General features: G+C 44.7%; 1 protein-coding gene across 1 annotated transcript; it reads left to right on the top strand.

The window, feature by feature from the left end:
• CLSTN3 (calsyntenin 3) lies at window positions 1-26,948 on the top strand. Its single transcript, XM_069101547.1, has 17 exons — window positions 1-154; window positions 652-847; window positions 1,804-2,012; window positions 2,457-2,606; window positions 2,929-3,114; window positions 3,616-3,897; window positions 4,967-5,079; window positions 6,326-6,488; window positions 7,167-7,223; window positions 7,928-8,085; window positions 8,198-8,346; window positions 12,480-12,706; window positions 13,170-13,340; window positions 16,208-16,353; window positions 16,585-16,720; window positions 25,544-25,746; window positions 25,969-26,948. The coding sequence occupies exons 1-17, from the start codon at window positions 79-81 to the stop codon at window positions 26,107-26,109; spliced, it is 2,763 nt and encodes a 920-aa protein (XP_068957648.1). The 5' UTR covers window positions 1-78; the 3' UTR covers window positions 26,110-26,948.
• The last annotated feature ends 909 nt before the right edge of the window (window positions 26,949-27,857 follow it).

Raw genomic sequence — 27,857 nt, 5'->3', positions numbered from 1 at the left:
GGGTCTTCCTCTCTGTTCCCTGGGGTGTCAGCCAACAAACACAAGCCATGGATCGAAGCAGAGTATCAGGGCATTGTCATGGAGAATGACAACACCGTTCTACTCAATCCACCACTCTTTGCCCTGGACAAGGACGCCCCTCTTCGTTATGCTGGTAATGGAGGGAAAACCAGGGGTGGGGTAGGCAGAGACAAGAAAGAGGAGAAACAGGCGTAGGAATGTATATAGGGAAAATTAGAAGGCATGGGGAGAAAGGGAGTAGAAGGAAGAGCATAGGAAAAACTTTAGGAAGAGGGAATAGAGGCAAGGGAAAGGGGAACCTTAGTATAAGGGAGGAGAAAGGGAAATCAGAGGTAAGGATACAGGCAGGGGCTGAATTCAGTAGGATTTATCAGAATCTCCTTTCTGGAAGCACAGGAAGAAGGGGGATGGGTTCTTGTTAACATGGGGAGGGGTAAGGGGCTAGAACTATATCGATCTGGTCACAGGGAGGGAAGAGGAGATGAGAGCAAAGGTTTGGGAGGAGTGTCAGGGCCTGTTACTACCGAAGATGGGAGGGGTTAATGTAGGTGGGGGTAAAGGAGAAGCTAGAGAAGAAGCTAACGGGGATCATATGATCATATGGCCTTCCTTTTCTTTTTCTCTGACCAGGTGAAATCTGTGGGTTCCGACTGCATGGTGCTGGGGTTCCCTTTGAGGCTGTTATCCTGGACAAGGCGACTGGAGAGGGGTTGATCCGAGCCAAGGAACCAGTGGACTGTGAGGCTCAGAAGGAACACAGTTTCACCATTCAGGCCTATGACTGTGGTGAAGGTCCAGATGGGGCCAATACCAAGAAATCACACAAGTGAGGGGTCTTTCACTTCACTACTAGAACCCTCTTCTGGCCCTTCTCTTAAGGTCACGCTGATTTCTTACTAATATCAGCACACCCCCACAGCACCTCTGTATAGTAACTGTCCAATATTCACAATGATGGTTGGCCATCAGACCGTACCGGGACATACCGGGTCCTTGCCTTTCAGAAGCTTCCAGTCACAGGCACACAGTCCTATGGATTGTATTTGCACACTTCATACAAATCACACAGATCTATAACACGTGCCATATAGACAACATTCTTTCTCCCCAAACATGTGCAACATGCACATTATATGATATGTGCCCCTTATATGTAAATGCTACACATATTACCCATTGCTTTTTATATTTAATTTTCCTTGTTTTTTTTTGGGGGGGATGTGGGAAAACAAGGCAATTGAGGTTAAGTAACTTGCCCAGGGTCATACAGCTAGTAAGTGTCTGATGAGAATCTTCCTGACTTCTGGCCCAGTGTTCTATCCACTGTGCAACCTACCTGTCGACTCTTCATGAGGACAAATGCTCTGAGCCTTAGGACGACTCTTAATGCTTTCCAGTTCACTGTCTGCCATCCCCAACCTCATGTTAGAAGCTCAGATTCCGCATGATCCCCTTATGAAGCTAACTATGTCATCTCTTAGGAAACCATTTAACCCCCTCCCCTGAGGTGGGTGCTGCACTGCCTCCCTTGGGCACCTCTTCCCTTTGCATTCATGCTCTTCACCATGGGGTCTGACTCAGGGTCATGGCAGCACAGGCTAGGACACTTAGGGGCTGGGTGGGTAGTGAGGAAAGGGAATGTAAGGAATATAGTCTTACCACAGGCTCAGGACTACTTTGATGCATTTCTGGAATTCCCCCTCTCTGGTCCAAGCTTTTGTACCCTAAACTCTCTGGATGTTGGGGAAATGCTAACCTTTCTCCTTCCCCTGGTCTCTGCAGGGCAACTGTACACGTGAGAGTAAATGACGTGAATGAGTTTGCCCCAGTATTTGTGGAGCGGCTATACCGGGCATCAGTGACAGAGGGAAAGTTGTATGATCGAATTCTAAGAGTGGAGGCTATTGATGGGGACTGTTCCCCACAATATAGTCAGATCTGCTATTATGAGATTCTCACCCCTAACACTCCTTTCCTCATTGACAATGATGGTGAGTTCATCCCACTTCCACCCTCTTATCACAACTCTTATCCCTCAGACCTCTCAACTGGAACAAAAATCCTTGCTTACCCCTTACTCCATTCCCCAACTTCTTAGACAACTTCCTATTGTCCAATTTATTCTTCATCTTCAGTTCCATTACCTGCTCTCTCTCTCTCCTTCTCTCTCTCCGTCTTTCTTTCTGTCCTTTTCTCTGTGTCTCTGCGACTTTCTCTCTTTGTCTTTTTTCTCTGTCTCTCCTTCCCTCTCTTCTCCTACTGTCCCCATTTTTTTCTCCCTCCTTCTCTCCCTTCCCCTCCTCTCTTCTTTTTCCTTTCTCCCTCCCCTTCTCTCTTCTCTCACTGTCTTTCCTCTCCTCCTTCCCCATCTTCTTGCTATCCTCTCTCTTTCCTGCCTTTCTTTACTTGCTACATGCCATCATCTTATGTTCCAGGTAATATCGAGAACACAGAGAAACTGCAATACAGTGGGGAGCGACTCTATAAATTCACAGTGACAGCCTATGACTGTGGGAAGAAGAGGGCAGCTGATGATGCTGAGGTGGAGATCCAGGTGAAGCCCACTTGCAAGCCCAGCTGGCAAGGTGAGCAGCCCGGGCCTCACTCTAATCCCTTCACTTATCCTGACCTGAATGAAGTGAACTTAAAGTTTGGCTCTCAGTTTGCCCATCTCTGGGCTTTCATGATGGCCACATGATCCAGCTTGGGGGAAAAAGTAGAGGAACAAAAGATGTAGAAGGCAACAGACTGGGATTTTGCAGTATTACCTGTGGACTGAGCAGGCCAACCATGGACTAAGCTAGACTCCATGGAATCTGAGAAGATGGTTATGGGGAATTGGAAATAGGATGGTAAATTTGGGTGAAAAGACATACTTCCCTTTCTTTTGCCCCATATTCTCTACAGGCTGGAGCAAAAGGATTGAATACGCACCTGGTGCTGGGAGCCTGGCCTTATTTCCTGGCATTCGCCTAGAAACCTGTGATGAGCCACTGTGGAACATCCAGGCCACCATTGAGCTGCAGACCAGTCACGTGGCCAAGGGCTGTGATCGGGACAACTATTCAGAAAGGGCCCTTCGAAAGCTCTGTGGTGTGCCCCCCTTCTCTACCCCAACCCTAAGTCACGTCCTTTTGTTCTTCCTCAGCACCCCTTGACCTTGTCTCCCTCCTCCCAAGAATCCTTGTTTGCACCATCTGCTAGGGGGCAATAAGTATGTACTTGTAGCTTTTAGGTACTTGGGGTACAGGAAAGATTAGATTTACTCCCTATTCCCAAAAAGTTGAGATGGGAGAGATGGACATAATTAACAGAGACAATTCTAACACAACACGACAATGACTGAAGTGCATTGAGGGCAAGCAGGTGTTGGAGAGTCAGCTGGGAGGGCCAGGAAAAGATTCTTGGTGTGGCTGGCCTCAACCTGAGTTTTAAAAGAGCAGAATGATGACTTCTGTAAGGCAGGCTGGAAAAGATGCCTCAAAGTTTTCTTCTTTCCATCCCCCATTTTGAGAATAACTGCCTCAGTCTAATCACAATGCCTATCTTGATTCTAATCATTCTGTCTTCCTGGGGGTGGGGGTTACCTTACAGGTGCTGCCACAGGGGAGGTGGATCTTCTCCCTATGCCTGGACCTAATGCTAACTGGACAGCAGGGCTGTCCGTGCACTACAGTCAGGACAGCAGCCTCATCTACTGGTTCAATGGGACCCAGGCTGTGCAGGTCCCCCTGGGCAGTGGGGGAGGAGTCGGATCTGGCTCCCAAGAAGGCCTCAGTGACCACTTCACTTTATCCTTCTGGATGAAGCATGGAGTGACACCCAGCAAGGGCAAGAAAGAAGAGGAAACCATCGTGTGCAACACTGTGCAGAATGGTGAGCAGCAAACAAGGAGGCAAGAGGCTGGGGGTTTAGACATTGCTTTGCAGTAAATTAGCTGTGAAGCTGAGCAAGTCACTGAGCCTCTCTGGGCCTGTTTTCTCACCTATAAAATGAAAGGGTTGGGCTAGATGACTTTTTAGGTCCTTTCTAGCTCAATAAATATACGATCCATCTCTACCCATAAATGTGGATAGGTAGAGAACCAAATATGCCTCCAATACATTGGAATGTTCACTTTCATCAACACATACATTGGCACTACCCTTCCCAATGCAGCCCTTAGCCTAATGGTCTGTACACAACAGGCATTATCGATGTTAGCTGAATTGGTAGAACAGTGGATAGAGCACTGGACCTGGAGTCAGGAAGACTCATCTTCCTGAGTTCAAATCTAGCCTCAGACACCAGCAATGTGACCCTGAGTAAGTCCCTTCACCCTGATTACCTCAGTTTCCTCATCTATAAAATGAGCTAGAGAAGGAAATGGCAAACCACTCTAGTATCTCTGCCAAGAAAACTTAAAATGGGGTCACCAAGAGTCAGACACAACTGAAACAACTAAATAACAACAGTAAAAGTTGAATGGGTGAATGGATGGATAGTAGAATTTCATTATCTTTCTCTCTTAATTCCCCCCCCCCCCCATTAGGAGCCTACTCTACCCTTTCCCCCACTAAAATGGGATTCCTCTAGGCATGAATATACATCCACCTATCTACTCTTTTACCATCTGTGGGACCTTAGGCAAATCACTTCTTTTAGCTTGGTCACTGACTCATGTCAGAGGACTCGTGTCTATTCTCTTCTTCTTCTTCTTTTTTTTTTTTCTTTTTTGGAGGGGGGAAGGTAAGGCAATTGGGATTAAGTGACTTGCCCAAGGTCACACGGCTAGTTTTGTGTTAAGTGTCTGAGGCTGGATTTGAACTCAGGTCCTGCTGACTCCAGGGGCGATGCTCTATTCACCACACCACCTAGCCACCCCTCTACTCTTTCCTTTTGCCTTAACTTACTCTTGTCCCAAGTCTCCATGTTTGAACTCTTCTCTCTCCACCTTTCCCCACAGAGGATGGCTTCTCTCACTATTGGCTGACAGTCCACGGCTGCAGAATTGCTTTCCTTTACTGGCCTTTGCTGGAGAGTGCCCGTCCAGTCAAGTTCCTCTGGAAATTAGAGCAGGTGAGGGTGGCACAATGGACAATTCAGACTCCTGGAATCACTCAGTGGATGGGAAAAATACTGGGAAGAGATGCTCTTCACCTCTTGTTTCCCATTCCTTTCTTCCAATACTGAGTCTTCTGCTTATAGAAGCTTCTCCACAGCCACCATTCTTTCGTGTTTTCTTCTTGCAAAGCCTGATTCCTGCAGAAAGCCTTCCTAGGTTGAGAGGGAGTAGGGTGTAGATTGCCATTAATCTCAGACAGGCCTTAATTCTTAGTTCTTTTCTATGTATAGTCCTCAGGCTGCTGACCTTTGATTATCTATGGTTATAAGTGATAAAGGAAATGAATAATTTAAAAATCTGTGGATAAATTTGAAAGCTTATTAGAGCCAAGAACATTTTCAACCAGCCTATCTCTAGCTGAATGTGATTTTTTTTTTCCTCTTTTGATATCTTCTGTTTATGGCCTAGCCAAGTGGCTAGTCACATGTGCGAAATGGACAGAGATCTGAAGGCAAGCAAAAGACCTGGGCTATTTGGGAACTAGGCACTCAGTCCCAGGTCCCTCCTTTGGCTGAAAATAAGGAATGGCATTTCCCACCTCTTAATCTCTCGCAGAAGAGGGGAGCCTGCGGCCTTGAAGCCTTCTAGATCCTTAAGTGTGGCCTTTTGACTGAATTCAAATTTTACAGAAAGGATTCACTCAGAAGGCCACACTTAAGGATCTAGAAAGCTGCATGTGACCTCAAGGCCACAGGTTCCCCACCTCTCCTCTAATGTTTTATATTGCCATTTCTTCCCTTTTTCCATTACTCAATCTCAAATCCTTCTGATTCCAGATGTAGTCAGGGCTAGCCTTGGAAAAAGTATAAAAGAGAGAACTTGCCTTTGAGGTTTCCCCATTTTCTTCATCTTTTTTTCCCTGCCCCTTGAGACCCCATTGGTTCAGTACTCTTATGTGATAAATAAGCTCACTCTAAGGGGTATTTGCATATCTAGAAACTTACTTGGAGTGGGCAATACTTAAAAGAAAGGAATCTCTGGTGGTAGAAATTCAAGCACTGTGATGTCTGGGTAATGGAAATTTTTTTTAATCACCTACTTTGAAAGTAGATCTTGATGCTAACAGGCTAGCATTGAAAAATAAAGTCTCCCTTCTTACCCAGGAGGCAGGGATTATTGCTATTGAGACTTCCTCAGAGACTAAGGACTGGAGGATGGTCCTGCCTTAATTCCTCTCCTGGTTCTGTTAATCCCTTCCAGGTCTGTGATGATGAGTGGCACCATTATGCCCTGAACCTTGAGTTCCCCACAGTCACACTCTATGTGGATGGAATTTCCTTTGACCCTGCTCTTATCCATGACAATGGCCTCATTCACCCACCTCGCCAAGAGCCTGCGCTCATGATTGGGGCCTGCTGGACTGGTGAGTCCTCCTCTATCTACCCTTACCCCCATCTAGAAGTCACTCAAGGATGAAGCCAAGATAAGGACCACTAAGGGGTGGTTGGTGAGTTAGGGTTAGGAAAAGGAGGGTGACTGATAGGGAAACAGTAGCCTGTACTTCCTAGACTGGCAGAAGATGTTTCATGCATCCCCTTAAATCTGAGTAAGCAAATCCTGAGTTAGAAAAAAAGAAATCTCCTATATTTAAAGAGCTAGAGAGAAGGAGATTCCATAGCCATAGAAACTGGTCAGCATCTCAAACTGCTAGAAAAACCTTCCTGATGGCTCATCTGAACATGGCTCTGCTATAATTTTTGTCTGTTTTGTCCTTGCTCCATCATTAGTGGAGATGGAGAAGAGTCATCTCTGGAGAGGAACCCTTCAGAGACCATCATTAAGCTTTTCTCCCTTCACTTTTCTTACTTGAGGCTATGGATTCCAGAGCATCACATTTGAAATTTCATCCGATTACACTGAGGTCTGGGAGATTGGTGTTGAGTAGTTGGTGGGAAGAAGGTCCAGTTTGGAAGCTGCCCAGAGAATCCTAAGTAGGACATGTTTGGGGCTAGGATTGTGGTTGCAGAAGGGCAGGGCCTCTCCATTCCTTTCGGCTCACCTGATCTTACCACCCTGAGCTTACAGATTCTCTTCCTTGCAGAGGAAAAAAGCAAAGAGAAGGAAAAAGGGGGAGACAACAGCACAGATGTGAACCAAGGTATGGTATGTTTGTGCAAGGAGCAGTTTCCATTGGGGAACTGGAACGATGTCTATTTCTTCCCACGTACCCTCTCCAGCCCCATCATGCACCACTCCATCCCTCTTTAGCGGACCATGACCTAAGCAAAGACAGCAGTACAGGGCCCATTAATCTCTGTGGTGTACCTCCACAGAACGAGGTAAGGAGGTCTTCTGATTAGCCTGACATTGATTGGGGTGGTGGTGACAGAGGTAGAAAGGAGGAGGACTTGGCAGTGTGTCTGAGCATCTTCTGAAGCTGACCCACACAATCCTTCTGAATAGTCTCACTAGACCACATAGGAGGGAACGTGCACAGCCTGGCTTGGGAACTGGACTGTGTCTTGGCAGACCACTCCTTCAGACTCCTGTGTGGCTCCCCTTTCCTCTTCTCTCCTTGTCCCAGTTCTTGCTCCACTGGACTCGTCACTTAGTGCTGTTGCTTCTCCTTTGGCTTTCAGGAATTTATCCTTTCCCTTCTAGTTTTGTTTCCCTTGTATCTTTGCATCTTTTTCCTGACCCCCTTTTCCTCCTTCCTTTCCTCTCCCATGTCCCCTTTTTGCCCTTCTCTCTCCCCTTTTCTCCTTTTCCTTTGTCTCCCTCCTTCCTTCTTTCCTCTTCTCTCTTCCCTCTTTCTTCTTATCTCCCTCATCTCCTGCTCCTGCTCCTATGTTCCTGCCCTAGGAGACCCTCTGCCGATTCACCACTACTTCCATGGCTACCTGGCTGGTTTCAGCGTGCGCTCAGGCCGCTTGGAGAGCCGCGAGGTTATCGAATGCCTCTATGCATGTCGGGAGGGGCTGGACTATAGGGACTTCGAGAGCCTGGGCAAAGGCATGAAGGTACAGGCCTTCCTTTACCTGCCTAGCATGTCTTCCTGCCCCCTGCCCTATCTGGCCCCTCCTTTTCCTGCCTCTGGTCCTGCTCACGGCTATGTCTATGTCTGGGGCCCAGGTCCATGTGAATCCCTCGCAGTCCCTACTCACCCTGGAGGGAGATGACGTGGAGACCTTCAATCATGCCCTTCAGCATGTGGCTTACATGAACACTCTGCGCTTTGCAACACCTGGTGTCCGGCCCCTGCGCCTTGCCACTGCTGTCAAGTGAGTGTGGGGATGAATTATCGAAATCTAGAGTAAGAAAGGACCTCCCAAAAGCCACAGTCTGCATTTTACAGACAAGGAAACAGGCCCAAGACATGAAGTGACTTGCCTGGTGTTACACAGACAGTGACCGGCAGAATCAATCTCACATTTCAGTGACATTGTGGGGAAATCTCTTCTCTTCTCTGTCTTCATTTATTTCTTTGTTCCTTTCTCTAAGCAGGAAAAGAAAATGTGATGACTAAATGTAGTGCTAGTAAACAGAGCTCAGTTAGCAGACCTAGCTTCTGGTCCTGCCAGACTACTGACTGACCCATTGGGTGACCCTGAACACAAGACACTTCACTCTTTGTTTTTTCTTTTTCTTCATTTATTCTAATAAGTCCTGCCTCACCATGTCAATGTAAGGCTCAATGTGAGACCTCTTACCCACAGGTAAAACATTTTGAACTTGATTTTTTTTTTTCAGTAGGAAACAAGTGATAGCTCAAATCACAGTGCCAAGTACAAGTTGGTCATTCATGGTTGATGCCACTTATTTTTAGGATGTACTGCCATCTAGTGGATGGAACTGGTTATCTTACTCCCCTCCCCCCCACTTTCTCTGCCTCCCCACTGGTTGTCAAATCCCTTTCGCCTGCTGTGCCCTAGTTTCTCCATCAGCAACCTGAGAAGAAATGTCCCTAACAGTTTCCTATCTCCTGGGGAGAATAAGGATGGGTTTTAATTTATGGTGGTCTCTTAACTCCCTGCTAGTGACTGGGGAATAATAACAGATTCCATGCTAGAGTTGTGGGGGAAGGGGTTTTTGGAAACCAGGCTAAAGAGCCAGGTTATGGTCCAAGGTTTGGCCAGTGCAGGTATAGTTAAAGTTAAACCTGGGGCAGTTCAGCTCAGTTCAGGGGTAGGAAGTAGATGAGTGAGCTCTCTTATTTTCTGGATAAAAATCTCTTATTTTGGAATTTCTTTTTGGATGGAAAAACCATATCTTTTTTTTTTCTTGGAGGGGGGAAGGCAAGGTAATTGGAATTAAGTGACTTGTCCAAGGTCACACAGCTAGAAAGTATTAAGTGTCTGAGGCTGGATTTGAACTCAGGTCCTCCTGACTCCAGGGCTAGTGCTCTATTCACTATGCTAGACCATATCTTCTGTCCTGACTCAGAGCTCTTTATTGAAGCCTTGACCAGCACACTGGTCAAGGGTAGCTTCAACCTTTTCTGTGTTGGATGGGTTATTCTCTTCTGGGACTTACCTTCCTTTACAAGTAGATCATAGGATCATGGATCACATTGTCAGAGTTGACATCTAGTCCATTTACTCCAATACCCTTATTTCATACATTGAGGAAACTGAAGTCCAGGAGAGCCTTTGTTACCAAGGTTACAAAGTAGTAGATGATGGAGTCAAGATTTGAACCCACATCCTCTGATTCCAAATCCAGTGCCCTTTCCCTCATGTTATACATGGGGTGGGGACACTAGGGTTGTCCCAGTGTGGGGGGTGAGTGAGGAAAGATCTCAGTCACTACTCTCCAGAATTGGGGATTCAATGACTGGTTACATGTCTTTCCCCAAGGTTCCCTTGATCATCTCTTCCATTCCCATACATTTCACAATCACCTTATTCGTATGATCCAAGTCTTTATCTTTAGCCCTGATCTATGTCACCCTTGCTTTTTCCAGGTACCTACTTGTAGGCAAGTAGATGGTGCCATGGATAGTGTTGGACTTGGAGTCAGGAAGATCTAGGTTTGATTCCTGCCTTGGATACTTACTATATGCAAATCACTTAACTTTTCCCAGCCTCAGTTTCGTCATCTCAAATGGGTGTAATGAAAGCAGCCTCCTCCCAGAATTGTTGTGAGGATTAAATGAGATAACATGTGTGAAGAACTTTATAAACCTTAAAACACTAAGTAAATGCTAACCATCATTATTTCTACCCCATTGTCCCACTGACTCTTCCAATTTAATATATTAAAAATGGAGGTCAGCCCCCTAAACCTGCCCCTTTTTCTGACTTCTATATTTCTAATAATGGCACCACCATCCTCCCAATCACCTTAGCTCAAAATTTCTGGGTCATTTTTTTTACATCTCCCTCTTCTTCCCCTTCTCTCTGCATCCAACCAGTCACCAAGGGCAATTCACCACAACTAGCAATTTTGGCAAAGAGGCAATTCATTTGAGAGAGGTATGAGGATGGGGTGGGGTCACAGATCCTGCAATACTGCCAGGCTGCTGCTGAGGAAGCTGATGGGGCAAGGGATGGATGGAGTGCATCATTTGGTAACTTCTTATTTAACTAATTATTCTTTCTAACTGGGTGCTAAGAGTACTGGTTTCTATGTTGGAGAAGCAGTGCAGTTGTTACCAATGCCCTCTAAAGTTCAGCCCCTGTAGCCCCTCCCTAGTGATGACTCCACCTGCCAATTCCATCTCAGAAAAGTCTCTCCTGTATATCCCAACCTCTCCACTCACACAACCACCACCTTATCTCAGATCCTTCTCATCTCTTCTCTGGACTATAGTTAAACAGCCTCTTCAGTGGACTCTGCCTCCAGTCTCTGTTCTCCAATCTACCTTTCACACAGCTCCCAAAGTAATCTTAAAGCTGATGTTTTCCAGATATTTCCTACATTTGCTAATTGACAAATTCCCCTCAGCTGTATAGATGACACAACCAAACAAGTGACCTTGGGAACTCAGGAGGAAGTTATTGTCTCAGTCTAGAACCAGTTAAATGGCCAATTCACCTTATTGGTAAAAATCCTTTTTAAACTACATACAAATGGCTGCCAGCCTGTTATCTTAGACCGATTCCCAAACTGCACTGTTTTTAGGCTGCCTTGGATAATGATGTGGATCTCACAACCTGGGAATCCCATTCCTCAATGTCACAGTGACTCTGGAACTGGAGATTCCTTCCTGCTTGCTGAGACAAACTCCAGACTATTTATCCCTCCAAGCTTGGTCTCTTGCTCTACTTTGCCCCCTCTCTCCCTTGGCTTCAGCAGTCATATCAGACCTGTTTAGAAGCACAGACAGTAATTATTCTCTAAGCAAAATGTCCTCTGTTAGCACACAGGAAGTCGCTCCTCACCAGAGCTAACTCACTTTACCCAGGAAGATGAGACACTTTCTGAAGAAATATAGAACCAGGGGTATATGCCTTTTTTTTTTTTTTTTTGCTTTTTGGAGGGGGGAAGGCAGGGCAATTGGGGTTAAGTGACTTGTCCAAGGTCACATAGCTAGTAAGTGTTAAGTATCTGAGGCCAGATTTGAACTCAGGTCCTCCTGACTCTGGGGCTGATACTCTATTCACTGCACCACCTAGCCACCCTAGGGTATATACTTTTTTATCTGAATCCTTTAGCCAGCAAACATGTAGACACCAGATGACTAGATGCCCAACTTATTTTGGGAAGTGTTGATATTGTCATCTTGGAGGGGTGGTTCAGAGCAGCTATGCTGTTGGTTTGGTTTTGACTCTGCCTTCAAGGTAAGGAAGGCTTAGTGTCCTGATGCCAGAATCAGTAAGGACTGATGGAAGTGGGTAGGATTTGGCCCAGTATGACCAGAGTAGACCACTCTAAAGCTTGCCCTTGTCACCTTGAGCTGGTGAGTTAGACCTCTGGGAGAGAAACATTTCCTGGGTCACCCCACTCTTAGACTCTTCACGTTGCTAGTTATGATGTTGAACTCACAGTTCAATACCTTTTGGGTGATTAAAGTCTCCATTATTATGAAATATGCTACAAAACACGTTATTTTTGTAGGTCATTGTTAGGTTGATTTTTGTTTATGTTTGATAACATTATTAGAATTAATGGACAGAGACATGTAAGGAAAGCCATTAAGCCATGGTCCCCTATGAGGACTAAAGGGTGCTGAAATAAGTAACAAATTCTTCCTACCCAGAACCTTTCCTACAGTTGGGAATGACATCAGAAAGGGAAATCTCTTCCCCTAGCTTTGTTCTGCTGGTGCAGGTAGATGCAATTACTAACTCTTCCTTTTCTTCCAACCTCCTTGTAAGAGAGGTTCTTCACCTAAAGACACAGGGGTTAGAAAGAGGATTAAAAGAATCCTGCATGGTGGTGCAGCTGTCTCCTACCATCCGTCCCAACACAGGTGCTTCAGTGAGGAGTCCTGCGTCTCTATCCCTGATGTCGAGGGCTATGTCGTGGTCCTCCAGCCAGATGCCCCTCAGATCCTACTAAGTGGCATGACCCATTTAGCACGCCCTGCTGTGGACTTTGAAGGGCCCGAGGGAGTCCCTCTGTTCCCTGAGCTTCAGATCACCTGCTCCATCTCCCACCAGGTGGAGGCCAAAAAAGATGAAAGCTGGCAGGGTACAGGTAAGGCTGCCCTAGAAACAAGGTCAGAAGAAAAAAGGAAAGGTCTTCAAGTAGAACTAGAATGTAACTGAATTTTTTTTTTTGGAGAGGGGAAGGCAGGGCAATTGGGGTTAAGTGATTTTCCCAAGGTCATACAACTAGTAAGTGTTAACTGTCTAAGGCCACATTTGAACTCAGGTCCTCCTGCCTCCATAGCTGGTTCTCTATTCACTGTACCACCTAGCCACCCCAAGTAACTGGATTTTAAAAAAGGAATTAGCATGAGTACTTGGCCTTCAGAAATAATATCAGTGGGAAGAGGATTGTAGGGAGTTTGGGGATCATGGATTGGAAAAGGTTCTGGAAACACCAGGTGGTGTTTGTCTATGCAAGAAATGACTATTTACAGAAGGAAGAGATCAGACCATGAGAGGATAGTTGTCTTCATGGAGGCCCTTCATCTATGACCGTCTCCTTTTTCCAGTGACAGACACTCGAATGTCTGATGAGATTGTGCATAATTTGGATGGCTGTGAAATTTCATTGGTTGGTGATGACCTGGACCCAGAGAGAGAGAGCCTTCTGCTAGATGCAGCATCCTTGCAGCAGCGAGGACTAGAGATCAGTAACACCTCTGCCTACATCACCATTTCTGGTTAGTGGGGCTCCAGGATTATTTCCACTTAGAATCATAACTGGGAACTCTTGTGCCTGGGATGGATTCAGTTCATGGAAGGGGGAGGGTCACCCAGAAGCCAACCTATTAATGGTGCAGTTATGCTAGGATAGGAGCAGACTCTAGAAGATCTGACTTGAATGACTGATTGTCCTTCATTCCCCTCCCATTCATCTAACCCCACTTAGATGGGTGGAGTGGGAGACAGACCACAGAGGGGGGAAGTCACAGCAATGGAACCTTGGGGATGGCAGCCTAGGGACGGGTCAGGGATCAGGGATGGTTGCAGGGGCTAATGGAGGACCTTGAGTAGCTCCCCACCCATTTCAGCATCCTGGAGCAAAGCCTCACACTCATTAGAGCTCTGCTTTGACCTTAATTTCACTTTCCCCTAGGACCTAACAGTTAGGAAACAGGGAGGATCCTTTCTTTTAGGGTCCAGAGATATGACTGGTGTTGTTTATATCCTTCCTAAGAAAGAAAACCATCTTATATGTTCATACTTAATGAAAATGACTCCAAATCCAGGCCCCAAATATTTGCCTTTCCTCTCTTTTCCTCCCATCTCTTTCTGTACATAATCCTGCTAGAGATTCATCCACACCAAAACAACCGAATTCAACAAACATTAATCAAACACATGCTTTGTTCAAGACATTGCTCTAGATCCTGGGGACACAAATAGAAAGCAAAACAATCTGTTATTCCATCAATCACCTCCATCTTCCGTCTCTCTGGTCACATTTGCAGGTGACACAATACTAACAGGGATAGTGTTTGATGTCAAATTCAGGATCTAAAAAAGACCTCAAACAGCCAGAAGATGGGACTGAATCAAACCAGATGAAAATCAGTAGGAATCAATGTCAAGTCTTACCCTTAGGTTAAAAAAATCAGCATCACAAATTTACCAATGGATGAGGCAGGGAGGGTAGCTAGACACTGATCTGATCTGAGGGTCTTAGTGGACTACAAGTTCAGGAGGGTATTATGGCATCCAGAAAAAGCTAATGTGTTGGTAGATTGCATTAAGAAAGTAATAGTATCTGAAATGAGGGAGGTGGGAATCCTGCTAAACTCTGCTCTGGTCAGACCACATGCCATACAAGAATCATTTGAAAAAAACTGGAAAGGTTTAAATTGAAGAAGAAAAGACCTAGGAGGAGACAGGAGAGTGGTCTTCAACTATTAGAAGGGCTCTCATTTGGAACAGCCAGTATGTATTTGATTTGTTCTCTCTGGCCCTAAAGGGCAGAAGGAGGTACAATGGGTAGAGAGATCTGGGAGGGGTACATTCAGGTTCAATGTAACCAAAAACTTCCTAACAATTTGGGCTGCCCAAAAGTGGGATGGGCTGCCTCATGAAGTAGGGGGACCTCCCTCCCTAGAGGGTCTTAAGGGAAAGGCTGAATGGGAATACTTGTTGGGAATGTTGCAAAGTAGATTCTTACTCAGATAAAGGTTGGCCTACTGGGCTACTGTGGTCCCTTCCAGCTACAAAATTCTATTATTCCTTTGCTGTGTTACTAAATCAGTTCAGTCTGACAAGCATCGATTATTTTATCTAATGAACTCTCTAGCTATTTATGTCAGTCTATTTATCTTCCATCTTTAATAAAACTCAAAGGTGCTATTATGGCATAACCCAAAGTTATAGCTTCAATCCCTGATTAAAGGCAGAAACATAGAGTGGTGGCATATTATGGTGGAAAGAGAACTAGAATTAGAGTTAGAAAGAGTTGGGTTCAGGTCCTGCCCACAGATGGACAGGGGCAAGGACTATGATTTTTTGGTTTTGCTTTGTTTTTGCCTTTCTTTGTTTCCTTGCTCTTAGAGCAGTGCCTGGCACTAGCAAGCACTTAATAAAATGCTTTTTGACTGACTCAATCTCTCAGTGCCCCAGTTAATTTTCAGAGATTATAAACTGCAGAGTAGTTGCCAATCTGCAAGAGTTTCCTCATTGGGAATTCTTTGTTCCAATGAAGTTATTAGTCCAGATCCAAAAAATTAAAAGGTACAGTGCTGTGGCTTCCGAAAGCAGATTTCTGTTTCTCCAGGAATTAACTAGAGCATCTGTTAGCCTCTCTTCTTATTCATTAACCCATCTCTCTCTCCCTTTTCATTTTTTGCTATCTTTCTTTCATCTCCCAGTCCTCATTCTCTCTCTTCCTAGAGGCCAAGGAACTATCAGTCTATTCTGTATCTCTCAACTCATTAGGGACTTATGTGCCCCCAAAACACACAGCTTTTTCTGTGTTTTGTTGATGCTTTCCATTTTTTTTTAAAGCGTCACTGTCATTTCCCAACAATGCCTCCAAGGTCTTTCTAACAAATAGAAACAGTTTTACAAAGAGTCTACAACTATAGAACTATAGATGTAATAACTATTGAGGCAGAACTAATGGAAGAGGCTAGAATGTTTTATCCTTTACTACTTACACTTGTTTCTTCCTTCCTTCCCTCCCTCCTTCTCTCCCTCCCTTCCTTTCTTCTTCCCTCCCTCCCTCCCTTCCTTCATCCCTTCTTCCCTCTCTTCTTCCCTTCCTTCCTTCCTTCCTTCCTTCCTTCCTTCCTTCCTTCCTTCCTTCCTTCCTTCCTTCCTTCCTTCCTTCCTTCCTTCCTTCCTTCCTTCTCCTATTTCACTTTACCTGATATGATTTAGTACTCAATACTAAAGGATACAAGGCACTAGCTTCTTACATCACTTAGGATCGCTATCCTAGCAACCCCAGCTAAGTGAAGTCTTAGTAGGTAAAGGTCACATGTATGAGCTAGAGCAACCTTTAGGTTGCTAAAGTTGGTGGGTCCCATCTGAGTTGTGTCAAATCATGCTCCCACCTCTCCAGGAGTGGAAAGCATCACAGTGTATGAGGAGGTGCTGAGGCAAACACGCTACAAGCTGCGACACGGGGCCGCCCTCTATGCAAGGAAATTCCGGCTTTCTTGCTCTGAAATGAATGGCCGATATTCCAGCAATGAATTCATTGTAGAGGTACGAGCTGACTTCCCCTCCCTCTCAGAGCTTGCTCCAATTGGGAGAGCCCAGTGGGGTTGGATGACATGGCTAAACCTCTTATTAGTGGGGCTGGGAACCCTAAAGAGACTGAGTCCTGCCACTGTTTTAAGTGGAGGAGTGGAGATGGTAAAAACTGGGGTTTGGGGCTCAGCAGTGGTAGGAAATCTGAAGGAGGATACCCAAAGGTCATTGACTCTCTGTCTCCAGGCGAATGTTCTGCACAGCATGAATCGGGCTGCCTACCCCAGCCATGTGCTCAGCTCCCAGCAATTTCTGCACCATGGACACCAGCCACCTGCGGAGATGGCTGGACACAGCATAGCCAGCACCCACCAAAACTCCAGTAAGTAAGAAGAGGTAGGACCAGACAAATAGAGGGGGATACTGGGTGATCATGCAGCGGTAGGTGGGAAATAATGGAAATTATGGGGGCAGGAGTGGATGTGTCCAGACCTTTCATCTTCTCTGGGTCTGTTTTACTTTGGAAGCTTGGGCCAAACCCTTCCTCTTTCTGGGTCATTAGTTTCCCTTGTTTTCATCACTAGTATGATGAGGTCTGGTTGGGATTTCAGGTTCTTGCTGCTGCTACTGCTTCCTTTCTATCATATGATGTCAGTCTTTGACCTGGAAGAGTCTCCTATCAGTCATATTTATTGAATGCTAAATACGTGCTCAGAACTGCTGTTCAGGGGGAGATACAAGATAAGATTTGACCTGTCAACAGGCAATCACAACTTATGTGAGAACTAGGTTTATTATGAGAGAAATGGATGTGCATGTGGAACCCAAAGAGTTCACAGTACATACAGAAGTTTGCATATTTATGACAGTATAAGGGAAGGAGGAGGAGGAAACACAAATCTCCCCCTAAAGAGGCATGGCATGAGAGGGTGAAAGGTGCAGTAAAGGTGGGAAAAGGACAAAACTCCTCCTGAACTGGAGGAGCAAGGCCATAGCAAAAGTTGCATTCTTTTTTCTTGGGAGCTGCTAGGCCATGAAGAGAGAGGGTGGTCTGCTTAAGGCTCACAGCTGCACAAGCAAGTTTCTCAGCCTAGTGCAGACTGATTGATACCTGTCTTGACTCCCAAGAACACACAGGGAGTCCAATTTTGGAGTCCAAGGTTGCAATTTATTGCAAATAACAAATTATGTCAGCTCGAGGTGGGTAGGGGCTTCATCTTTAACAGATCTAGGTCTTTAAGACAAGACTAGCACACATGAAAAAAATAGAGAATGATCAGGTGCTGCGCATATGGCATTCTGAAATGGCGATTGTCTTCTAGGCAGCTATGTGGCATGGTAGATAGAATGCTGGGCTTTAGGAAGACCTGAGTTCAAATTTGACCTCAGACACTTATTAGATGTGTGATTCTGAGCAAGTCACTTAAACTCTGTCTGCCTCAGTTTCCTCTATGAGTATGATATTAGCACCTGCCTCCCAGGGTTGTTGTAAAATTCAAAAAAGATAATATTTGTAGATGCTTAGTAAATGTTTGCTTCCTTCCTTTCTCCTTTCCTTCCTTCTTTCTTCCCTTCCTCCCTCATTTCTTTTCCTATTTCATTTACATGATGTGATTGACTTCTTAAACAAACAAATATATATATCCAAATGATTGTTGTCCTTCAAAGTAGTCAACCTGGGGAGCTATATACTTATTTATCGAATAAAAGGATTTAGAGTTAGAAAGATTTATACCTTAGACTATTCTACTCCAATCCCCTCATTTTACAGATGAAAGATCTGAGGCCCAGAGGGGGGAAGTGACTTATCTAAGATCACACAGGTAGTAGAGCTAGAATTCAAACCAAGACCCTCCAGTAGATTCCTATATAATACAGGTTAGATTAAATGACCTATTCTGCTGGGGGCAGCTAGGTGGCACAGTGGATAGAGTGCTGGACATGGATCGAGGAAGATCTGAATTCAAATTCAGACACTTACTAAATGTGTGACCCTGGACAAGTCACCTAACCCTGTTTGCCTCAGTTTTCTCATCTGTAAAATGAGCTGGAAAAGGAAATGGCAAAGCATTCCAGTATCTTTGCCAAGAAAACTCCAAATGGGGTCATGACAAGTGGGACATGATTGAAAAAAATGATTAAACATCTGCCACTACTCAAAACATCCTTGGAACCTCTCTTTGGATTTGCTTTTAGAACCAGTTTATGAACTACACACATGTATGCATGTACACACACATACAATTAACCTCTTCATTTTACAGTCATACATCTTTTAACCAAAAATAATGTTACCTGCTGTGAGCTGCTCAGTGTCCAGCACGAAGCATGGTTGGAGATGTGAATAAGAAAAGACCAGACCATGTGGGTAGTTCAAGGAAGAACTATGAACTCCATTTATTGATTCTTAGGACAAGGTTTTTATAGAGCAAATGAGACAAAGAAAAAAGGACTCAAGTATTCTTATCATTACCTTAGTTTGTTATATCCTGGAAGTAGCACAGAATAGATAATTTGATAAGGATTTATTATCTAGGAGACTAAAGCCTTTTATCTCAAAATTCAAACATCCTTTTAAGTCCATATCAAAAGACCCTAAAGTCTGGAAGAACCCTTTTGTCTGAGTCCTGGATTAGGCTTCCTTGGCTCCCCATATAATCTGAGTGCTAAATCAAATATTTTGGCTCTCAACAATTACCCAGCTTGATCACCTACCTTTCCCATCAGATTAGGATCTAAATAACTTTTGACTCTAAAAAAAAAATCTACCCTTGTGGGATGAAGATTCACTACCCCTGGAAGCAAAATAATGTTCTGAATTTAACTCCCTGATTCCCATAATTGTGTGGCAGGTTCCATAAAATGAGTTTCAGAAATTTGAGCCATGACAACTTTACTTAAATAAGATAATAGAGCCTCCCAAGGTGATAACAGTCAGGAATTCTGAGATTTTTTTTTTTAAAGCAATTAGGGTTAAGTAACTTGCTCAAGGTTACACAGCCAGTTATTTCTGGGTGTGGTGCTGAGTATCTGAGCCTGGATTTGATTCCCAGGTCATCCTGACACTGGAGCTGGTGCTCTTACTCGCTGTGCTTCCTGAATGCCCCCTGAGATATTTTAAAAAGTAAAAATTGGTCATATTCCCTTACCCTCCAAAACTTTTAAGTACAGTAGGGACTTCAGAATGGGAGGACTCAATGTATGTTAGAGCAGTCAGGGAAGGGAATGGGGTCTGACGATTGGTAGGATTTGGATAGACAGGAAAAAGTGGAGATGGGAGCTCATTGTTCACCCAAGCAGTGTCATAGGGGCCAGAATGAGTGTGCGTGTGTGTGTGTGTGTGTGTGTGTGTGTGTGTGTGTGTGAAGAGGAGAGTGAGGGCATCAAGGACCCTTCTCTGATTGGAGCTGAGGGCATCTGGTGAGGAGGGCTAGGGAATAAGTCTAGGGGCTTGAACAGGGCTTTGAATTAGGAGTTAAGACTTCATGTGGTGGGCAGGAGGAGGCAATTGTGGTTTTTTAAACACTTTATCTGTAGTCACTTTAAAAAGTCTGCTATTATCCCTACCTTTACTCAGCATGTTTCTGGTGATCTCTCTCCACATCCCCTTGAATGTGACTAAGGGCAATATGAATCGATTTTTAGTATAATTAAATCCTGAGGACCTGCAAATAAATCATCTTTCTTAAAAAAAATTGTCCTGTATTTCCATTGTTTCCATGATTGTTCCTGAGAATCTTCCTTCCTTTAATTAGTCAATTAGCAAACACTAATGAAGGGTTTACTATGTGCCAGGTGGGGCATATAGTGGTTAGAACACTGGGCTTAGAGTCAGGAAGATCTGAATTCAAATCTGGCCTTAGACACTTACTAGCCATGTGACCCTGGGCAAGTCACTTAACCCCTATTTGCCTTAGTTCCTCATCTGTAAAATGGGGACACACTAGAGAAGGAAAGGGAAAACCGCTGCCATATTTTAGCCAAGAAAATCCCATGGACTTGTCCATGTAGAGTTATATACAGCTGAATGACTGAACAATTACAATATACCAGGAACTGTGCTAAGTGCTGGAAATACAAAGAAGGGCCAAAAGATGACCTCTGCCCCCAGGGAGTTCACATTCCAAGGGGGATGACAGCGTGGAAAAAAATTATACATCCAAGATATAAATGAAAGCGTTAATGGAGAGTTATCTGAGTGAAGGCACTAGCATTGGGATGGGCAGACTGCTGGTGATATTCCCACTGAGTCTCGAAGAAAGCCAGGGGAAGTAGAAGGTAGGGATGAGGAGGGAGAGCAATCCAGAAAAGGCATGGCTCTGGAGCATCCTGTTTGAGGAACTGCCAGGGTAGTCTTGTGTCAGAGGCCATGAAGGGACTTAGGGTATGAGAAGACTGGACAAGTAGGGAGGCATCAGGTCAGGAAGAGTTTCAATGCCAAAGAAAGGATTTTGTATTTGATTCTGGAGGTAATAGGGAGCTGCTACAGTTGAAAGAGAGAGTGTTAGGGCCCGGACATGGTCAGACCTGTGTTTTAATAATATCATCTTGGCAGCTGATGGATTGGAGTGAGAAGAGACTGAGTCAGGGAGATCAGGCAGGCATCTTACACAGTAGCCCAGGCAAGAGGTGGTGAGGCTCTGAACTATGGAGGCAGTTTTGAGGGGAGAAAAGGGGAAAATGCATGAGATGTCATGATGTTAAAAAAAGATAGGCTTTAGCAACAGATTGGATAATGTGAGAGCGACTGAGAGGTAAAGGGTGACACTATGGTTCAAGCCTAGGAGACTAGAAACTTGACAACAAAAGGGAAGTAAGGAAGAGGAGAGGTTTAGGGGAAGGGGGTGAAATGATGATGAGCGACATTTTTAACACATTCTTGGGCAGCCACCATTCAGTGGTTGTGTGTCTTCAGAGAGCAAATACATTGGCATATTGGCACAAGCCAAACACCGTTGTAAGAATATTATTGCTGCTGGGTGGGGTGGGTGGGGAGGAAAGATCCCATAGATCTTACAAAGCCACATTTAAAAAATTTTGAACAATCTGTTGTTTTCTTGGAGGCCCCAGAAAGGACCAACTCTTCCCTCCTCTTCCTTCTTCCATACCATTGATCTAACTGGCTGCTCTCTGCTCATGGGGATGATGCCAGTGCCCTGGGAAGGCAGCTCCGAAAAGTCTGGCCTAACTGGAGGAGGGGCCTGCTGTGTGGGTTGTGGGATGGGTCACCTCTCACCTAGCCTGGCTGGCTTCTCCCCTATGGTGTGCACACTGGGCATGTGTATTCAAGGGCAAGGCTGCATGGAAGGATTTTCTACATTCTGCCGTGCCTATGTTCTTGAAGTGTATCGCTGAGTGAGTTTTTCCAGGGGCTATGGGAAGGGGCAGTCTGTCCAGATCTCTCTTTATCTATAAATCTGCTTCTCAGGATATAGTTGTATACTAAGATAAGTATACTACTTATATGTAATATAAACCCCGTTTGTTTGGGGTGTGGCGGTGGTGTGTATATATATATATATGTATATGTTGTGCCCCCTCAGGCAATTGTGTCCCTTCAGGACCAAATTCTGGGCATAATGTATTCCTCAGCAAATAACTGGGTCTCTTTGAGCCCAAGTGGATTTACAAGTGTTATGTTTCCTCGTCTATGGGCTTTAGATGTGTGCATGAAATTCTGGGACCTGGGGCTATGGGTAGGGAGAATGTATTTCTACATATTTTTTCATTTGCCGTATGTATATGTACAGTCAGGAGCTAAAGTTGTGGTCTTGAGTATTCAATTTGTGGTCCACATGACCCATATTGGCTGTGTCTATATGTTTCTGGTAGGGACTGCCTGGGTCACCCAGTTGATAACAAGCTTGTTGATATTGCAAATACAAATCTCCTGGGCCATACTGAAATCACTCAGGGATTTTCTCATGGATTCCTTGCTTAAGCAGTTCATAGTATGGATGGTCTTGGCAGCCATGAAAGCTAGCAGGCATTCTATATGTATTTTGTCCCAGGTAAAGCCAGTCTTGCTCTGTGCTGGGATGTTTGCCCACACGGTCTTGGTGGGCATAGGCCTAAGCCTACATTTTTGCTTTGCTGCTATAAGCTCAAAGGTCTCAGTAAAGGTCCATGCCCCACTCCGTCTTTCACTGCCCCTCAGACTCCATGCCCCAATGAACTTGAGAGTCAATTTGAGGCAAGGGAGGGAAAGAGAGGAGCTGGATAGTTTTCAGGGAGAGAATTTGGGGGAGCAGGAACTTCAGACTTCAGAAAATCCCCAGTCCACAAGAAAACAGAAACCATCAATTTTCCGGAGGGAGCCCGTTTCAGGTGGGTGAATGGAATGGGGTGCCGCTCTATTGTTTCTTTCTTCCCTGTCTTGTATACATCTATCTTTTCTTTCTTCAACCTGGAGCTGCAACTCTCTTTACCCTACAGCCATGTTTCTTCTCTTGTGGAAGGCACTTTCAGCCTGATTCTTTTATTCAGGTCCAAAAGCTATTCCTGGTCTCCTTAGTTCTAGCTCAGTTTGTGCAGAGGTGATGTTGCCCCGAGAAGAGAGTAGCAATGATCCCTTTGCATGTGCTTTCGGTTGCCTCCCCTTCTCCTCTGCCTTGCTTGGCCTCTTTTCCTGTGCTATCCCACCTCCAGAGAAGACAAGGAAAAACGGGTGCTGTGTCTATCTTTAGAGGTGGGAACTGGTTGTTCTCCTTTGCTCATAAACACTCTGAAATCTGGGTGGTCTGTGTGTTCCTTTCCCTGGGCATTCTTCCTCCTCTATTGGCTCACAAATCTCATCTGTCTCCCTTGTTCTTTAGCCCTACTGAGTGTTTTTTGTCAATGATTTAGATAAAGATTTAACTGCCATGCTCCACAGATTTGTAGAGGGCACATTGCTCAGATGACTTGAAAAAACTGTCATTGTTCAGTCTTTTCAGTTGCGTCTAAATCTTTGTGACCCCATTTGTGGTTTTCTTGGCAAAGATACTGCAGTGGTTTGCCATTTCCTTCTCCAGTGGATTAGAGCAAACAGAGGTTAGGTGATTTGCCCAGAGTAACACAGCTAGTAAGTATTTAAGACTGGATTTGAACTCAGGTCTTCCTGACTCCAGGCCCAGAGTTCTGTTTATTGAGCCACCTTGCTCCCTTTGACAAAATTAAGACTGCAAAAAATCTAAACAGTCAGGAATCTAAAATCTAAAAACATGAACTTGAATATGGACAAATATAAGGTCTTGGGCAGCTAGGTGGCACAATGAATAGAGCACTGATCCTAGAGTCAGGAGGACCCGAGTTCAAGGCCTCAGATACTTAAAACAAAAACTAGCCGTGTGACCTTGGGCAAGTCACTTAACCCCAATTACTCTCCAAAAGGCAAAAAAAAAAAAAGACAAATATAAGGTCTTGAATTTCAATTCTAATAATCACCTCTATAAAGTGTGTTCCAAAAGTCTTAATGCAATTTTAAGCTTAAATGTATATACAAGCTGGGGAAGACTTGGCTTAGTAGTTCATGTGAAAAAAGACTTAGGCTTTACATAACTTGCAGTTTCATATGCAATCTTCTCTTCCTGTTCTTCATTGTACATGAACCTATTCGTAGTTACTGGTATTTCTCAAGTTCAAAAATAACAAAAGCAATTTAAAAGAATGTCTAAAAAGAAAGACAGAGACGCAGGTCTAGGGGTTTTATTTGATCAAAAGTTTAATCAATTGTGATGATGGCTACCAAAAAAGCTAATTAAATCTTAGTTTGTATTATTAGAAATATAATATACAGAATGGGGAAGAAATAACCCACACAGCACAGTGGAAAGAATAGAGGACTTCCTTTCAAATGTAAGCTCTGCTACGTAATCTGTAAACTTGGGCGATAACCTAGCCTTTTCAGACCTCATTCTTCTGACAGGTAAATGAGAGATTTGGATTAGGCGACCTAAATCCTATGATTTTATCCATACTGCTGAGATCATTGCTCCCTGAAGTATCCAGAGCAAGGGCGGTGATAGTCCTTGGGCAGCTGGTCAGAGTTCCTCTAAATAAAACACTATTTAATTCTGGGTAGTGGCATGCACTTAGGTAGTTGATGAATTGGAGTGTAATCAGCAAAGGACAACCAGGATGCTGAAAAGATTGGAAAAAAAATGTCAGAGGAGAAATTATTCAGAGAACTGAAGATGAAAGATTATCAGTTGAGAAAGTTATCAGTTCGCTATAGCCTCAGGATATAAGCAGCTAGAGGGGAGTTAGAGGGAAGGGGATTTTGGCTCAATAAGAAGAACCTTCTTAACTTGGGACATGTGAACTTTTTTTGGTTTCTATTAATTATTATTATTATTTTATTCATATTATTATTATTATTTATAACTGTATTTCAAAATAATGGGTTTTCTTTATAATTCTATACATTTAAAAATACTACTTTGAAAAGGTTTTACTAGATTGCCAAAGAAATCCATAGTACAAAATAAAGTTAAGAACTAGTGAATTAGTACTATCTTGGGGGTGGCTAGGTGGCTCAGTGAATAGAGCACTGGCCCTGGAGTCAGGAGTCCCTGAGTTCAAATCTGGCCTCAGACACTTAACACAAAAACTAGCCATGTGACCTTGGGCAAGTCACTTAACCCCAATTGCCCTCCAAAAAGAAAAAAAAAGAATTAGTACTATCTAAAAACAAAAGAGGATGCCTTGTGAGATGGTGAGCTTTCATCATAGGAAGTGTTTGAGTCAGAGAGACTATAGGGTATATTTCTGCACTGGATAGGCAGTTAGGATTTCCAAGATTCCTTTCAGTGTTGAGTCCATGATTCAGCAGTGGCTATGGCCTGTCTTGCCTAACGTTTAGTCCTATTTGCATCTGGGCGTCTCAAGCTAAGGGTCATAGAATCATCCATCTAGAGCTGGAAAGGACTTTGGAGATCTTTTTGGATCATTTGGACTTTTGGAGACTGGATTATCCAATCCCTTCATTTTACAGATAAAGAAACTGAGGCCCAGAGAGGTGACTAAGATGCCCATCTTAGGTCGCTATTGGTAGAACCTGGGTTTGAACTAATTTCTGTGTCAATGTCTCATCTTTTTTTTTTTTTTGCACACCAGTATCTCTCCTCTACTTGGTGCCCATTGGCACCCCCCCTCCCCGCTTCTCTCTGGGAACTGTCCCATGACTCCGTCCTCTAGGATCTTCCTTTCTCTTTTCCCCCCACAGTGGTTCCTAGTGCAGCAACTCTCATCATCGTGGTGTGTGTGGGGTTCCTGGCACTCATGGTTGTCCTGGGGTTGGTAAGGATCCATTCCCTGCACCAGCGTGTCTCAGGAGCTGGAGCTTCACCGGGAGCCTCAGATGACCCCAAAGACCCTGACCTTTTCTGGGATGATTCAGCCCTCACCATCATTGTTAACCCCATGGAGGTAAGTTCTGGGGCTGTTGTTGGGCCCAAGAGAACAAAGGCAGGGGTTGGAACTTGGGCTCTTCAGAAAGGAAAGTGGACCCAGGAAGGGGAGAGGAAAGCATCTTGGCTGTCATGGAGGCTGGGAGTGGACTAAGGGAGGTATGACTGAGGAGGGAAGGCACTAGAATGCATGACTGGAGCACTGATTCTTTTCTCCCTTATACTTCTTCTTCCCCTCCAGTCATACCAGAATAGGCAAGCATGCGTGGCAGGGGCTGCTGGGGGGCAGCCGGAGGATGAGGACAGCAGTGATTCAGAGGCAGCTGACTCTCCCAGCAATGAAGAAAGGCACATCATTGAGTCGGCCCCACACCGCTACTAAGGCCTCTTCCCCAGTGAGAGAGAGCACCCTACCCAGGAGAGAAGAAGCAAGAGACACCCACACAGAAAGAGACATCTGGGAATAGAAGGACAATTGAGTCTGAAAGAGTGAGACGCTCTCCAGGGAAGTCCCTGGAGTGAGCTGTCTTTGGCATCCTACTCTCCTCCCCTCCCTCAAATAGTGTCTCTCCCCCTTCCCTGTTTAACCTTTACTCTTGAGTGTCCACTCCCACTCCAAGAATCTTCTTTCCCCTATAGGAACCCAGGATGCTTATATTAGAAAGGGGATGAAGGGACACTTGGGGGTTACTTATTTTGTCCCCCATGGCAGCCAGCGCTACTGGTGTTTCTGTTCCTTCATTACTGCTGACTGGGCTTCATCAGGAAAGACTAGTAGCAATGGGGTTGAGGGAGCAATGAGAGAAAACCCCCCACTTTCCCTTCCCTCCTCTCCCTTTAAGCTTTTCTTCCCTCCATGTGGACACTCCCTTTCTTGGTATCTTTCCCTTTGCCCAGTTTACTCTGGGAGGGGGGGCTCCCTTCTCTCCTTCCCCTCCCCTACCTCTTTCCAAGGTCCCTCCATTCTATCTTTCACCCAATCCCCTCCTCTAGACTTGGGGTTCTCTACATCCTGTTCCTGCTTCCATGCGGATGGTTCAGGGGATGGTGGAAGAGGTGCCCTGGGTGTCTTATATATAATGTATATTTTTTCAATGTTATATTGAACACAGCCCCTGTGTTCCTGTGAGCAGCTCACAGCCTTGTGTCACTTGTCATCATGGGTCAGCTCACAGCCATCATGTCTGGGAAGGGGGTGGGCTTGGGTGAGGGTGGGTCACCTCCTGGGGTTTTCCAAATAAAAATAACTCAGAAAAAAAAAAATCCCACCCCATGAGCTGCATCCTGCCTGCCTGATCTGGGATGGGTGGGGTTAAAGGAGGGAGAAATGACCTTCCCACAGAGCCTTCCCAGGGAGGGCTGGTGGGGAGGGGAATAAGGATGGTATACCCAATGGGGTGAATAGTTTCTGATGACTTCCAAAAACTTTCCCACGGTCATTTCCAGGCAATTTTCCATGATGCTAGACTACCAGGCCAAGCTTCCAAAAGTAACTGACATTAGTGCTTTCCTACCCACCTCAGTCTGAAAAAGTAAAGCAAAGGCCACACACCCCTTACTATCCAATAGATTTTGATATTATGGAGGGAAGGAGCAGAGAAGGTTCTCTCCTGCCTCCCCTTCCCCTATCTCATGGTCACAGCCAGGGGCTCTTTCTTTTTTGTTCCTCCTCTCAGCTCCCAAAGGAACAGTTTTGTTTGGTAGAAAATTCTGGATTAGGAGTCAGAAGGCCTGGGTTAGAATTTCAGCTCTGTTACTTACTATCTGTATGACTATAGGCAAGCTATTTAACCTCTCTAGGCCTCAGTTTCCTCATCTGTAAAATGAAGATTGGGAGACTAGATGACCTTGAAGAGCTCTTTCATTTTAAAATGTACAGTTTTCCCCTTTTTCATAAACTAGAATAATTCCTTAGATCATTGGTTTTGAAAGCATGATCAAGGGATCTACAAGATCAAAGTTATTTTCATAATATTAAAATGTTTTCACTTCTAATATGGTAATCATTGAAAGTTAGAACACATTCTTTGGGGTGCTCAATAATTTTTAAGAACGTAAAAGACTTCTCTGACCAAAAAGTTTGAGAACTGCTGACTTAGACACGTAGACTTGCCTGCCATGCCAAGACTC

The sequence above is a fragment of the Petaurus breviceps genome, unplaced genomic scaffold (assembly GCF_028583685.1).
Source record: "Petaurus breviceps papuanus isolate PSGF00001 unplaced genomic scaffold, PetGlider_PUasm1.0 470, whole genome shotgun sequence".
Taxonomy (NCBI): Eukaryota; Metazoa; Chordata; class Mammalia; order Diprotodontia; family Petauridae; genus Petaurus; species Petaurus breviceps.
Note: the sequence above shows the minus strand (reverse complement) of the source record. Positions and strands in the feature narration are given on the sequence as shown.